This window comes from Corella eumyota, chromosome 1 (genome assembly GCF_963082875.1).
Source record: "Corella eumyota chromosome 1, kaCorEumy4.1, whole genome shotgun sequence".
Taxonomy (NCBI): domain Eukaryota; kingdom Metazoa; phylum Chordata; class Ascidiacea; order Phlebobranchia; family Corellidae; genus Corella; species Corella eumyota.
This window is the reverse complement of record NC_137490.1, coordinates 2,329,856-2,343,344: the sequence shown is the minus strand read 5'-3', so window position 1 is coordinate 2,343,344 and position 13,489 is coordinate 2,329,856. Positions and strand designations below refer to the sequence as shown.

Below are 13,489 nucleotides of genomic sequence, written 5' to 3'. Positions count from 1 at the left end.
TTAACTAATTGTTTAGTAAAGATATTTTTATAACTGTTTTAACCTAATTAGGAAAACCACATTAAATTTAAAATAATAAAAAAAAAATCCAAATTTTCTGTATATTACAACTTTGATAATAAAACAAAAATTTAATGTTATTAAACATTACGTTGGATGTATCTAACGTTTGCAATGTAATAAAAAGGGTGTCGTAAAAATAACTACAGTGCCATTAGTACTTAGCTTCTCTTTGAAGAAGAGTACTAAAGTTATATAGCCATCAGTTTTGTATAACTCATTTTAAAAAAATAAATTTAAAAAGTAGTTTAATAAAATTGTGTAATATATTGAAAACGTTAAAAATTATCAATTTAAAACTACAGTTTTTGTTAAACAGATATTTGAAAATAAAATTGCTTTATATATTTAATTTAAAATGAATAGCCAAGTTAGAGCCGAATTGGATTGTCCAATTTGCTTGGAAACGTTTAGAAAACCGATAATGATATTACCATGTGGACATAATTTATGCAAGATTTGTTTGGATCAATTACCTGGAGGTTTAAATAAAAGGTGAGTTGATGTTTTAACAAAATAAATGTAATTTTCGCGTTACAACTTAACTAAACTTCACTTAATTTTTAGTTGTCCTAATTGTCGAAAAACCTTTAAAGCGGACGGACTTCCCCGAAACCGAACTTTAGAAAACGTCATAGAACAACTTAACAAGGTTAATTATCAAACTTATTAATTTAAACCCTGTTTAAACGACATACACAACGTACATAGAGTAAGGTGGTTGTAGAGAATATTTTAACTTATAAAATCAGACACAAAGTAAATAAATTTTGTAAAATATTTGCACTTGTACCAACTACAGCTATTTTAGATTAATAACATATTGAAAATGTTGCATAGTTAGTAATATAACCTACATTATATACGAAATATCAAAGTTTTTGCATTATTTTTATTGTGCTTAATATTAAAATAAAAAAGCTAACCATTTAATTTTAGCCAAACAACAGCCAAGTCAATCAACTAACAACAAAAATGCAAAACTTAACAACACAAAAAAAAAGAAAAAATAGTTTTGAAATTCAACAACTAAAAGGTTTGTTTAACAAAATTACATTTTATTGAAGTTTAACATATATAAGTTTTGTATTTAAATTTTATATGTTTAGAATTGGGAGAAAATTTTATGAAATCGAAAAACTTCTCCGAAGCTAAATCAACCTTTGATCAAATGCTTTATGACGTCACAGAAGTAGAACGCGTAAAAACAATGCTTAAAATCGCAGAATGTTTGTACGAGATGAATAAAATGGAAGAAACAAAAGAAATGTGCAGTGAGATTGTTGCCATGACAACTTCATTACAACCAAAATCAGATGAGTGTGAAGTCATAATCGATAACATAATTAGTTTCACTAAACAACTAACTGTTAAAAAAGCAAACCGAACAGCAATGACTTTAATTCAATGTGGTGCTAACTTATGTCAACATTTTGACCCAAACATAAAAGTTTACAAACTAGCTTCGGTTGCATGGGCCATGGAAGAAGTAGCTAAGTCGATGGGAGAATGTGAACGAATCGAATTTGAACAACACGGCATTCCACTATTGGAAGAAATACGCGAGAAAATTAAGGCAACAATTAACGCTGATCGTGTAAAGAAATGTGTACGTGAAGCTTTGTGTTTAAAATATATCGGGTTTTGTTGTATTGAAATCGGTGATTACGATAAATCTGTGCATGTTCACAAAGAAGCGATATCGCTTATGTCAAACGAGTTAAACGACGATGCTTGTTTATATCAAGTGTTTGGTTTGTGTTACCATAATATGGGTGTTGCATATGAAAGCATGAAACTGTATAACGAGGCCGAAAATTGTTATTCGAAAGCAATTGAAATTTATTATAAGGCAACTGACTGGGAAAATAATGATCAAAAAAATAAAAATATTAAATTTTCTTCGAAATGTTTAACCGAGGTCGTTGAACTTAAACAAACATAAAACTATCATGACGTCACAAAACAAATTTAACTTGGTTATTTATTAACAATCACGAATTTAAAATCCAATAAAGTAAATCGTTTAACAAGTTAATTTTTTTTCTTTAGATAAAATTATTATTTTTTGAAATTTATTTTTTGATTTTTATTTTGTTTTTATCGTTTTATTTAAATATTATTTTTTACTCGTATGTTTTTTATGATTGTAAAATTGTAAAATAAAAAAAATTGTGTTTTTTCTCAACAATATATGAGTTAAAATTACAAAACAAAATTGTAAACCAACTTGCTACATGATAAGAGATTCATATTTTTAATCAATCGCACAAAATATAATAGTCAACACTAGATGTCTCTGTTTAGCCAACTAAAACTTTGGCCTAAAACGATTTTCAAAAACTTCAAATTTTTTATAAAAAAACGATTTTAAAAAAAGGGAAAAATTTAAACTTTTTTTAGTATTTCTCTTATTTGTGTTATATAAAAACCTCTAATTTATAATTTAAAATTTATTTTAACAATTTTAACTAAACAGGTTAAAAAATAAAAATGAATTCAAAAATTATTTGTTTAATATTATTTCTAAAATCGGTAAGCAATTTTAAATAAATTTAATTATACAAAATAAAATCAATTAAATATTTTATAAAATCTTATTTTTAAACTAAAACCAAAATATTTCAGGTGTTTGGAAATAATATTGGAAATAGTGATTTATTTTTGACAACGGTTGATGCGCTTAACCCGCGTAAGTAAACTTAAAAGTATCAATACGTGTGAAAAAAAAATATTTTGGAAAATAGTTTTTAGAAACCCAAATATTAATTCTAAAACTTTTCAACTTTAGATGCAATCAGTGAAGTAATAAATACAATATCAGGTAAGCTTTGATTTTTAATTTTTTTAAATTATAATTAATTTTAATTTTTTTAATTTTTATAAAAAATGACAACATAATCTAAAAAAATTTTTTTTTTCACAGCGTCATGCTACACTACCCCACGTGACGTCATCGGTGATGTACACACCTTTAAATGTCCAAGTGGGTGCGGGGGTGGGGGATTACCCATATGTGGGAGTGAGATTTATTCAATAAATTCATCGATTTGTATGGCAGCTTTGCACGATGGAAGAATAAACGGTTTGTTTAAATTTTTTTTAAATTTGATAAAATTAAAAGAATTTATAAGTTAAAGACTGAAACACTTATTCAAATATCGTTATATTTGTAAAAAAATATCAATTAAAAACAATTTTTCAACCAATTAATTAAGTTATCACTAAAAAAAAATTCTATAACTTTTATTTAGACAATACTGGTGGCATTGTGACAATTCGTAAAATCCAAGGTCAAAGGTCATACGTAGGCTCCACGCGTTATGACGTCACAAGTCGCTCTTGTCAATCAAACAATCAAAGTTTTTCATTTGAAGGTAAAATTAAAAATGTTTCGTATTTTACTTTTAAAACATCAAATCTATATTTAATAAGGCTTGGTGGAAAAAAATGTATGTATATCTAATTTATAGGCCTACGAAATAAATAAAACTGCCGTTTGCGGTGCTCAGGTAAATATTAGTTAAGAGTTGCGACCACAATATACGATAATTAAAATCCAGACGAGCTATAAACCAGTAACAATTTTTTTACAGCTTTATAACATAATTTATGATATTTAATTAACTAAAATAATTTAAATTTTAAGGAACATCGCAATCTAAACAACCAATATATGCCGGTAAGTCAAATAAATTAAAACTTTAAATAAAAATTCAAGATTTTAAAATTTAAAAACTTTCCAAAAAAAAAATTTTTTTTCAGTTAACTGCATCACAAAAACTGATTTTGTGACCGACGACAACTACGTTGCTCTTTGTCCACGTGGCTGTGACGTCATAGACGACCACGTGACAGGAACCGGGATTTACCGAAAGGATTCTTATTTGTGCTCGAGCGCAATTCACGACGGAAAAATTAAAGGTAGCAGAAAAAATTCAAAAAAAATAACAAAAAATAAATTAAAGTGCAGGTTTTTTGGGTCATGTCGAGTTTAAGAATCCTTAAAATATTTAAGTTATAAAAGTGATAACATACTTGAACTATGGGAAAGAGACATTTGTATTATTTGAACTATTATTACATATAAATAGATTATAAAGTTAGACATATGTTTTCAATGTATTTATTGAGTTAAAAAATGAAAACATATTCCTAGGGGAACCTTAAAGTAATAAGTAATTTAAAACTGTAAATCTTACATAGCTTCACTTTTTCAACAAATTTTTTAATATTTTTAACAATCTATTTATCATTTTTTTTCCAATTTTGATTTTTTTAGGCTACAGCGGAGGTCGAGTAATTGTCAACAAAATTATGAAACAATTTTCGTTCAACGGAACATTCCAGAACGGTATAACGTCACAATTTAGTGACGTACCAGCCGATGCATACACAATGAAAGGTATTTATGACGTCAGAATTAAAACACGCATTCGATTTCGAATAATGTCGAAAAATAAAATCTGATTTTAAAAAACCTCATAATACGATTTCAAAGTTATGTAAGCGGAGTGTTAATAATTTTAATCTTAGTTAAAGCTACAATGTGGTTTATGACATCATTAAACAAACAAGTATTTTCGGAATTTTTATTTTTTTCCGATTTTGCGTCAAGTTAGTAAAAAATAATTTTACGTAAATGACATTTAGTAAATTTGATTTTAACTTGCTTGTATAATTTTTAGTTTATGATTTAATTGAAACATTTGATTTAATTTTTAACGCATTACTTTACAATTTTAACGTAAAAAAACATTTAAATTCTAAAACAAAAAAGTTAACAAAATGTCTTATTATAATTTGATACTTAAAAAAGTTAAATGTAAACTTAAAATAGGTCTTATGTAACAACGATTAATTACGATTTTATTCGTCGAAAATTTTCCGATAATAACGATAGGTTAACCGGTCAAACATGAAAATATAGAAAAACAAGTTGAACTGGCACAAAATTTATTCTTCTCCATGACGTCATTCGTAAAGTGCAAACCCTTTTCAAATTTAACCATAAGATTTTATCTTTGAGTTATGCTATTTAAAAACAAGGGCAAAATGAGTGCGTTGGTATATTTTAATACGCCTATAAAACCATTAATTTAAATACAAACGAGTTTCACGTATTTGCTATAAAATAACACTTATAAAAAGTTTTTGATATTTAACTTGGCATATTAACATAGCCAAAAATAAAATGTTAATTTATCAATATATTTTAAATCGAAAAATTAAGATCGATTTATCACTTAATATTAGCATATCACATTTAAAACGAAAGAATAAATTAAATTATGTAATGTTAATATACCAATATCAATTTTAAATCATAAAATTAAGACTGATTTATTATTTAATATTAGCATATCACATTTTGAAACAAAGCAATAAATTAAATTATGTAATGTTAATAAACCAATATAAATTTTAAATCAGAAAATTAAGACTAATTTATTCAATATTAACATGTTACATTTAAAACGAACCAATAAATTAAATTATCTTAAAACTCTAAATGACAAAATGCATTTTAAACAACGTGTTCCTTTACATCTAACAAATGGTAAGATATAGTATTAAAAGAGGCGGCATTATCTGTATATTTTAGCTTGTGTATTTACATTAAAATAAAGCACAACCCTATCTATGTACCTGGTAGCGTCGTGTTTTAAGTTTGCCCCTGGCATTTAAGCTACGCGGGTTTTCCAAATGCGGTATAAACCTGACACCTTTAATTAAAATCCTTAATACGCACCACGTATTTTTTTGTATTGGAAAAAGTTTATTGATATTGAATTTAAAACTGATATTTTAGCCTTCAGAAAAAATTTACTAATTCTTAAAAAATTTAATTAATATTTTTGTTTTAAGTAAATTTCATTCATTTCTAAAATATAAAATTAATATTTTTACAATATTTTTTAAGAAAATGTTTATTAATTTTGAAATTAAAAACTGGCATTTTTGCAAAAAAAATGTATTAATCTATATATTATAAAAACGTTTTTTTTGTAACGTGATAACTTTATTTAAGCATGTAAATATAACAAAAATTAATTACGCTGTTATTTTCAAATATACTTTTTGTTTTACTAATTTAAATTACAAATTTTATTGTTAAAATATTTTTAATAAAAAAATAAATAAAATTTTATTGTTAATCTACAATCAAAAAGAACTTGATTGTTTTAATCCTGTACAATAATGCAATATTGTTGTCGTTTGTTGTTCAAATAATCCGATATATAAACAAGCTTAACGTAAAGTTACATGCGTCCATTTAAATGACGCATTACCAGATTTTGGTAAAAATTACGCACTTTAAAAACTTGAACAGGAATTTAACTTGTGAAACTGAAATTGTAAACAATAAATATTATTTCGAAACGTAAAGGTTAGTTTCAAAATTAATTATTTTCGACGAAAAATTTATTTTTTTATTTTTAAGAAGAAAATTTTTCGAAATTTTGCAATCTTTTAATATTTTTTTTTTTTTTAATTAAAATAATTACATTGATGAAGCGGAAAAAAATTATATTTACGATTTAAAACTTGCCATAAATATAAAATATTAAAACATAACTTCCATGATAATCAGACCAAAAATTTAACAAAATAAAAATAATCTAATATATATATTTATTTAAATAAACAAAAATTAGTATTATAATCCAAAATTAAACATAGTTACTTTTATCTTAAAATATATTACAAATATACAAGAAACCCAATTATTTAAATTATTTTAAATATTAATTTTTTAATTTTCTTTATTTTTAGATTGTCCACATATGAGTACCGAGATATTATCAGGTAAAATTTACAAACATTTTTTAATTTTCAACTTTTTGCTAATTAAACTATATACAATAACGTTAAAATATACGTCAATACTTTAGGTTTAATTGTACAGATAGTTATATAGACTTAAGAAAACATATCCGATTTGCACCAATTTTAAAATTACATTTCTTTTAAGTTTTAATCTAGTTTAAGCTAACCTAAAATATACAAAATATTATCATAATTTTACAAACAATTTTTAATTTTCATTTTTTTTGCTAATTCAATTACTTAACTATTCACCAGCGTATGTTAAGGTATACGCCAACATATACCCAGTTTAATTGAAAGGAAATAAAGCTATATCGAGTAAAAAATAATTTTAAAATAGGTATATAGACTAGGAGTAATATTAAAGGTACATTAGTTTTAAAATAGCATTTTATTAAGTTTTTTTAGTTTTAGTCAACCTGAATTATTTTTTTATTTTAAACAAAAAAATATTTTTCCAATAATTAATTTTCGTTTTAGTTGAGTGCAATTTTCAAGCTGATCACGTGATGGAGGAAACCTTTACAGTCACGTGTCCACAAGGTTGCGAATACGACTTTGATGACGTCATAGGCAGTGGTCCTTACGCTGTGACGTCAAAAGTATGCGCAGCCGCAGTGCATTATGGGATTAATAACGGTAACAAAAATTTATAATTTTTAGTTAATTTACAATTTTAATTATCGAAACATTTTGTTAGAAATGCTTGGCGGGCAAATCACAATCGACAAATTACCAGGAGTGACGTCATTCTATGGGTCGCGTAGGAACGGTGTGACGTCATCAGACAGCAAAAAAGACGGAAAAGCGTTTTTAATAAAAAGTAAAATAAAAATTTTTTAAAAATTTTTTTTATGTCTTTCAATAATGGTGAAAAATGCTTTTAATTTATTTTTAGAGTTAACATGTGTCAAAAATGTTTAAAAATAAAACTTAAGTTTTCTAAACATCAGATTAAATTTAGAAACACTTAAGAAATAATTCCGCAAATTTAAATTTGAAATCGGTTTATTTTTAAACATTTTTAAACAAATTCGGTTTTTATTATTTCCAGGTTCTCTCCAAAAGTTTCCGAATATAATAAAAGGTAAATTAAAATTTAAAGTAATTTTAAATTTGTTTAATTTAAATGTAACTAATTAAATATTTTCATAATTAATTGTATTTAAAATAGAACATTTTTTAACTCCTTTTAAAAAAATATTTTAAAATTTTCAATGCTTGCATTTTCACAACTACTTGATATTTTTTTTAATTTTAATTTTGTTTTCAGTTTCGTGCGATTTAAAGTCGACAACTTTTCTCGATGATGTCACTATTGTCGAATGCCCTGCGGGCTGCACGAGTTCGCCTCTCGCGCATCATCTAGCGGGTGTTTACTCGGTCGAAATTTCGATTTGCGAAGCGGCAATGGCAGAAGAAAAAATTGAAAGTAAAATTTAAAATAATTTCCTCAATTATGCTGATCACTTTATAAAAATTTAAAAAAATCTTTAAAGTAACAATATCAATATTATTTTATGTTAAAAGTTTAAAATTTCGATTTTTTAAATATTTTTAATTATTCGTTAACTAATAAATTATTAAATATCATTTAATTAATAAAATATTTTTAAAAATATTCAAGGTGATATTGGTGGAGTTGTTACTATTCGAAAAACTAAAAACGAAAATTTTTTCGCATTTGGAGGTAAATTTAAAACCATAAAAATTATTATTTTAATAAATTTTATTCAATAAAAATAAACATTTTTATCTTAACTTGGTTTAAAATTTAAAAATTTAATTTTTTTTAATAAAAATAATTTTTAATATTTATAATTAAGGTAATTTAGAAGAGACAAATTCAATACCAAAAGGTAAAAAGCTATCAAATAAATTCATAAAATTAAAATAATTAATATTAATATTATTAACTTTGTTTTAATTTACAAAATCACAAATTTTTAAACTTAAAACTTTAATTTTTATTTATTTTTTAGTCAGTTGTAAATTCGACGCTGCCAAAATATTAAGTCCCGAATATGAGATAATTTGTCCGAATAAGTGTGAAAATTACGACGTAAATCAAAATCGAGAATATCAGAACAAATATTACGTCTGTATGATAAGTAAGTTTACTATGACGTCACAATTATAACCAATTTATTGTGACGTAAACTATGACGTAAACATTTTTTTTATAGCTACCCAAGGTCATATTAACTCGTTTTAGTACACAATTTTTTAAACCATATTACAATTTTAACATCATATTACTATTTTTTATTCAATTTTGTAAACCAGAACTTGCTGTTAATCAAAACCTAACAATTTATATATAAAAACTCAAACACAGATTCAAAAAATTTAAAAACTAATTTTTTATGTCTATAAAACACAAATTATATGTATTTAAAAAGTTAGTTTAATAGTTAATTCAAAACATTGTAAATTACTTTATTTAAATAATTTATTAAAACATTCAAAACTCAAAAAAAAAAAAAAAAAATGCGCCAATTTTCTAGACACAATGCATTCTGGGAAACCAATATCTGTTACAACAACGCCTGGAAATCTTCGCTACAACGATTATATCAACGCGATGTCGTCATCTGTAACGTCAGGTGGAAATTTAGTGATAACAGGTAATAAAAACTATTTTAAAATATTAAATTAATTTTTCACTTAAATATTTAAGTAACATTATATTTTGTTTTCAGATAAAGTCGAATATCGTCCATCTAAAATATTATCAGGTAATTAAAATTATTTTAAATACACGAAAATGTCAAAAAAAATTCATTTTAATCTGTTTATCTAAATTCAAAAAAATTCTAAATATATAAATTTTCAAAAATTATGAATATATAAACTTGTCATAACATAAAATGTCAAAAATTCCAATATAATATAATAATATATAATGTCAAACTGAATAAATAATAAAAAATGTTAAAAATTTTGAATATATTAATTTCATTTAAAAAAAACTTAGTTAAACGATAAATCTTTATATATACAATCGGTAAACCTTATTTAAATCAAACTTAACATACGCCACACATTTATTAAACTATCTGTCTATCTAATATTCCTATTTTAATCAAATTTTATAAAAAATAAACGCTTAAAAAACAACATTTAATTTTAATCTTAATCTTCAATTTTTTTTTACAAAAATAAAAAGTTTAATTTTTTAAACAAATAAAAATAAAATAACAAACTTTATTATACTTTAACACCACTTTACAGGATCATGTTACGTCACTGCCGACCAGATACGTCAGCAAATGTTTACCCTAATTTGTCCCCCAGGTTGCAATATGACGTCACAATTATGGGGCACGGAAATTTACTCAGGGGATTCCTCGATTTGCAGTGCAGCGATGCATGACGGAAGAGTGACAGGTTTAAATTTATTTTTAAATTTTATTTTTATAAAAATTTGAAGTTAAATTTAAATTTAATTAATATTTTAAAGTTAAAAAACAAATTAAAATTTTATTTAACTTAACAAAATTAACTTTAAAAAAATATCTTTCTTTAAATTTCTACAAAAAATTGCTAATAAATATTAAAATCTGTCTATTTGCGACTTTCTATTCTAGACACACAAGATGGCGCTGTTATTGTTCGAAAAACCCCTAGTTTGACGTCATACATAGGAAGTGAAATGAACGGGGTCACAAGTTCAAGTAAAAATGAACCGTGGGAAACTTCGTTTGTGTTTCAAAGTGCGTGAGAACTTTTTTAACTAATTTCCGGGTTATACCGGAAAAGTAATATACATAAAATACACATACAATTTATAAAAAATATTACTTTAAATAAATCACATAATAAATAGTAGTAGTTCTTAATATTTACACATCTTATCTTTAACTTAATATTAATTTATTTTTATAGATATCTATCTGCACAAATCTTCCACTTTTACAGGTAAAATCTTTACAAAAATAACCTAATAATTAAGATAAACGTTTACTAAAATTATTTAATATTTAACATAACCTCATTTTAAAAAATAAACTCAAAATAAAATTAGACATAGCACATACTGTCGCAAAAAATCTAATTATTTATAAATTATAATGACATTCATAGTTTTAGTCGATTTAACATAAAAAGTGCACATAAAACTGTCTAAAAAATTATATTATATAAATTAAAAGCACACTTAAAAATAATCCCTTACTTTGCCTATGCATAAGTTAAAAAGTGAAACCAAGTTTATAATTAAAATATACGGCAAAAAAACACACTTAAAAAAAACTTTCTTTGCATAAATATCCAATATCCTACTGTAACCTTATAAATACATTGGTTTTAAACGGTAAATTACAATTAAAGCTTCTTTATACACTACTGCAAATTATATATATACCAAAACATTAACAAACATATTGTAATACTTAAAACTTAAAAAATGTAACTGGCTGCCTATTATTAGTAACAAATATTTCAAGTTTATAAGGCTATATCCCAGCTAAAACAAACTTACATAATTATACAATACTAAAAGTTCATGTAAACCTAACAGTATACTACTACATTTAGGTCAAAACTACTTTACATCAGCCTTACTTAGGCTACCTACGCTAAAAGCAAAACTCAACTTTTTCGCTTTAGGACAACTTCTCGAAAAGCGCAAGATTTTCAGCCGACGCAGTTTACATTTAAGGCTTTAAGGCTAGTCTATAGACAGTTAAACACAGCGAAAAAAATGAGCAAATTATTTCTATAAACAGCATAGTAAACGTTATGTATTGCAACATTAAATTTTAAATTATGAGTATATATTGGTGTATATGTACATTAATATGCATCTTGCTGTATATAATAGTATCGTACTGGTTATACAGCATATGTACAGTAAAACATATATACTTTAAATACATTCATTTATCATTAAGAATATGTGCAGTTTTACATATGTAAAATTTTTGTGCTAACATGCTTGTTTTTAGTCACTTGTTCGACCAAAGGTTATCACATTTCTGCCCGCTTCTACGTGGTTTATTGCCCTCCCAACTGCGGGGATTTACCTAGTGTTTACGTCACAGAAAGCGGGGAATTCCCGGATTTTTTGCCTATCTGTGGGTCTGCTATCCAACGTGGAGTTATAACAAGTAAAAAATTTTGTATTTTTAAATATTTTTTTTTTTTTTAAATGGAGTAAATATATTATTGTCTTCTACAAATTATTTTAAAAGAAGCAGAAATATATTTCTTTTCCTAACAATTTTACAATCAAAATGGGACTTTATACTAAAGTGTTATGTTACAGAGTTTTGCAATTTTGTAAGTGATGTATATAGCACGTTAGTATGGCTGACAATGATTCACAAAATGGCTTTAGAACCTTCAAAAAATGTTTGTGGTACTTGCAATTTAGTTTTCAAAAATACTGGAATTTGATTATCATTAAAAACTAGGTTACCATAATTTTTGTGTGACGTAAAAAGTACCAAGTAACGTTGTAAACGTGTACAAGCTCGTACTTTCTACGTCATCACAAACAGGGCTTCCCTTTTCCTTTTTTTTAATTAATTTAAAATTTTTTTTTAAAGTTGTATAACTTAAAGTAGTAGGTGAAGTTGTTTAAAGTTAAAATCATTTTTGTGTTAAGTGACACCAACTTTAATAATTTTTGAGTATAAAAATATCGCTAATATAACACTCTAAGTTTTTTATGTTTTATTAATTTTACTTATTTTTTACACAGATCGAGGTGGAAAGGTTAAAGTTTTAAGAAAAGAAAACATCTTACACGAAAACCAGTCAGCATTCCATGCTATCCATAAATATATGGGCAATTATTTCTTATTTGAAGAAAATAGCATATCACATACTAGTTTTTAAAATGAATTGCTTGACTTTTAATTAATTTTATTTGGAATCTTACGCTTGTAAATAGAGGTTCTATTGTATTTAAGTTAAAATTCACAATACTATATCTGTTCTACAACTTTGCACTTTGCTTTTTGTGTAAAGTTTTCGTTGCAATAAAAAAGTACAAAGTTTATTTAATATAAACCTATTTTCAAATTCGATTTCTTACAAGACGGAATCACGAAATCTTTCAACACGTTCATTAACTCTGTTTTGACCTAAAAATAAGAGCAAAAAATCTGACTAAAATCTCATTTTAAACATTTTTAAATGAAATAATTTGTTTACCTCTTTTACGTCGATAATTGTTTTCATTTTCACATCTCTCCAGTTCCAATCCAACACAACAACTCTCGTGTGATCCAACTTCATCGCTTCTGTAACAATAAAGCATTATGACGTCATTATTATACAGTAGCATTACACTAACTGTTGTGCAAAATGACGTCATTAATGTTTGTTTGACACCAAATTATGACGTCATTTTGCAAGAATGATGACGTAATTGTTTCGTAAAAACGTCATCACGACGAATACCGCAAACTTAAGTGACGTCATCCTTTAAAAACATGACGTCACTAACGATATTATTAAAATTTATTTACGACGATGGACATAAATTGTGACGTCATTTCAAATTCGGTTATGACGTCACAATATATAAACAAGTGTTTTTAGATAAAAGTTTATTATAAGAAGTACAGAACAAAGTGTCGTCAAATAA

At 25.1% G+C, this 13,489-nt stretch overlaps 2 protein-coding genes across 4 annotated transcripts in view; one reads left to right on the top strand and one right to left on the bottom strand.

The window, feature by feature from the left end:
• Positions 1 to 2,529: 2,529 nt before the first annotated feature.
• On the top strand, positions 2,530 to 13,072 carry LOC145763469 (uncharacterized). Of its 3 annotated transcripts, XM_082574919.1 has the most exons (24): positions 2,530 to 2,595; positions 2,689 to 2,752; positions 2,852 to 2,884; positions 2,987 to 3,145; positions 3,315 to 3,437; positions 3,710 to 3,742; positions 3,826 to 3,984; positions 4,343 to 4,465; positions 6,838 to 6,870; positions 7,372 to 7,530; positions 7,592 to 7,714; positions 7,946 to 7,978; positions 8,165 to 8,323; positions 8,519 to 8,581; positions 8,718 to 8,750; positions 8,874 to 9,002; positions 9,399 to 9,518; positions 9,594 to 9,629; positions 10,126 to 10,281; positions 10,482 to 10,607; positions 10,780 to 10,812; positions 11,841 to 12,002; positions 12,161 to 12,253; positions 12,599 to 13,072. In XM_082574919.1, the coding sequence occupies exons 1-24, from the start codon at positions 2,554 to 2,556 to the stop codon at positions 12,733 to 12,735; spliced, it is 2,331 nt and encodes a 776-aa protein (XP_082431045.1). In that variant the 5' UTR covers positions 2,530 to 2,553; the 3' UTR covers positions 12,736 to 13,072. The 3 variants fall into 3 exon arrangements, with proteins under 3 accessions (XP_082431045.1, XP_082431046.1, XP_082431047.1); XM_082574920.1 differs by lacking the exon at positions 12,161 to 12,253 and having other exon boundaries at positions 12,599 to 13,009; XM_082574921.1 differs by lacking the exons at positions 11,841 to 12,002; positions 12,161 to 12,253; positions 12,599 to 13,072 and adding an exon at positions 11,431 to 11,826.
• LOC145763474 (protein CMSS1-like) overlaps positions 12,574 to 13,489 on the bottom strand; it is a 35,567-nt gene continuing 34,651 nt past the window's right edge. Inside the window, exons 7-8 of the mRNA XM_082574927.1 lie at positions 13,054 to 13,142; positions 12,574 to 12,983 (exon numbers count right to left, since the gene is read on the bottom strand). Of these exons, the coding sequence (XP_082431053.1) occupies positions 12,900 to 12,983; positions 13,054 to 13,142 (173 nt within the window). The 3' untranslated portion in view covers positions 12,574 to 12,899. The remainder of the gene's footprint in view (positions 12,984 to 13,053; positions 13,143 to 13,489) is intronic.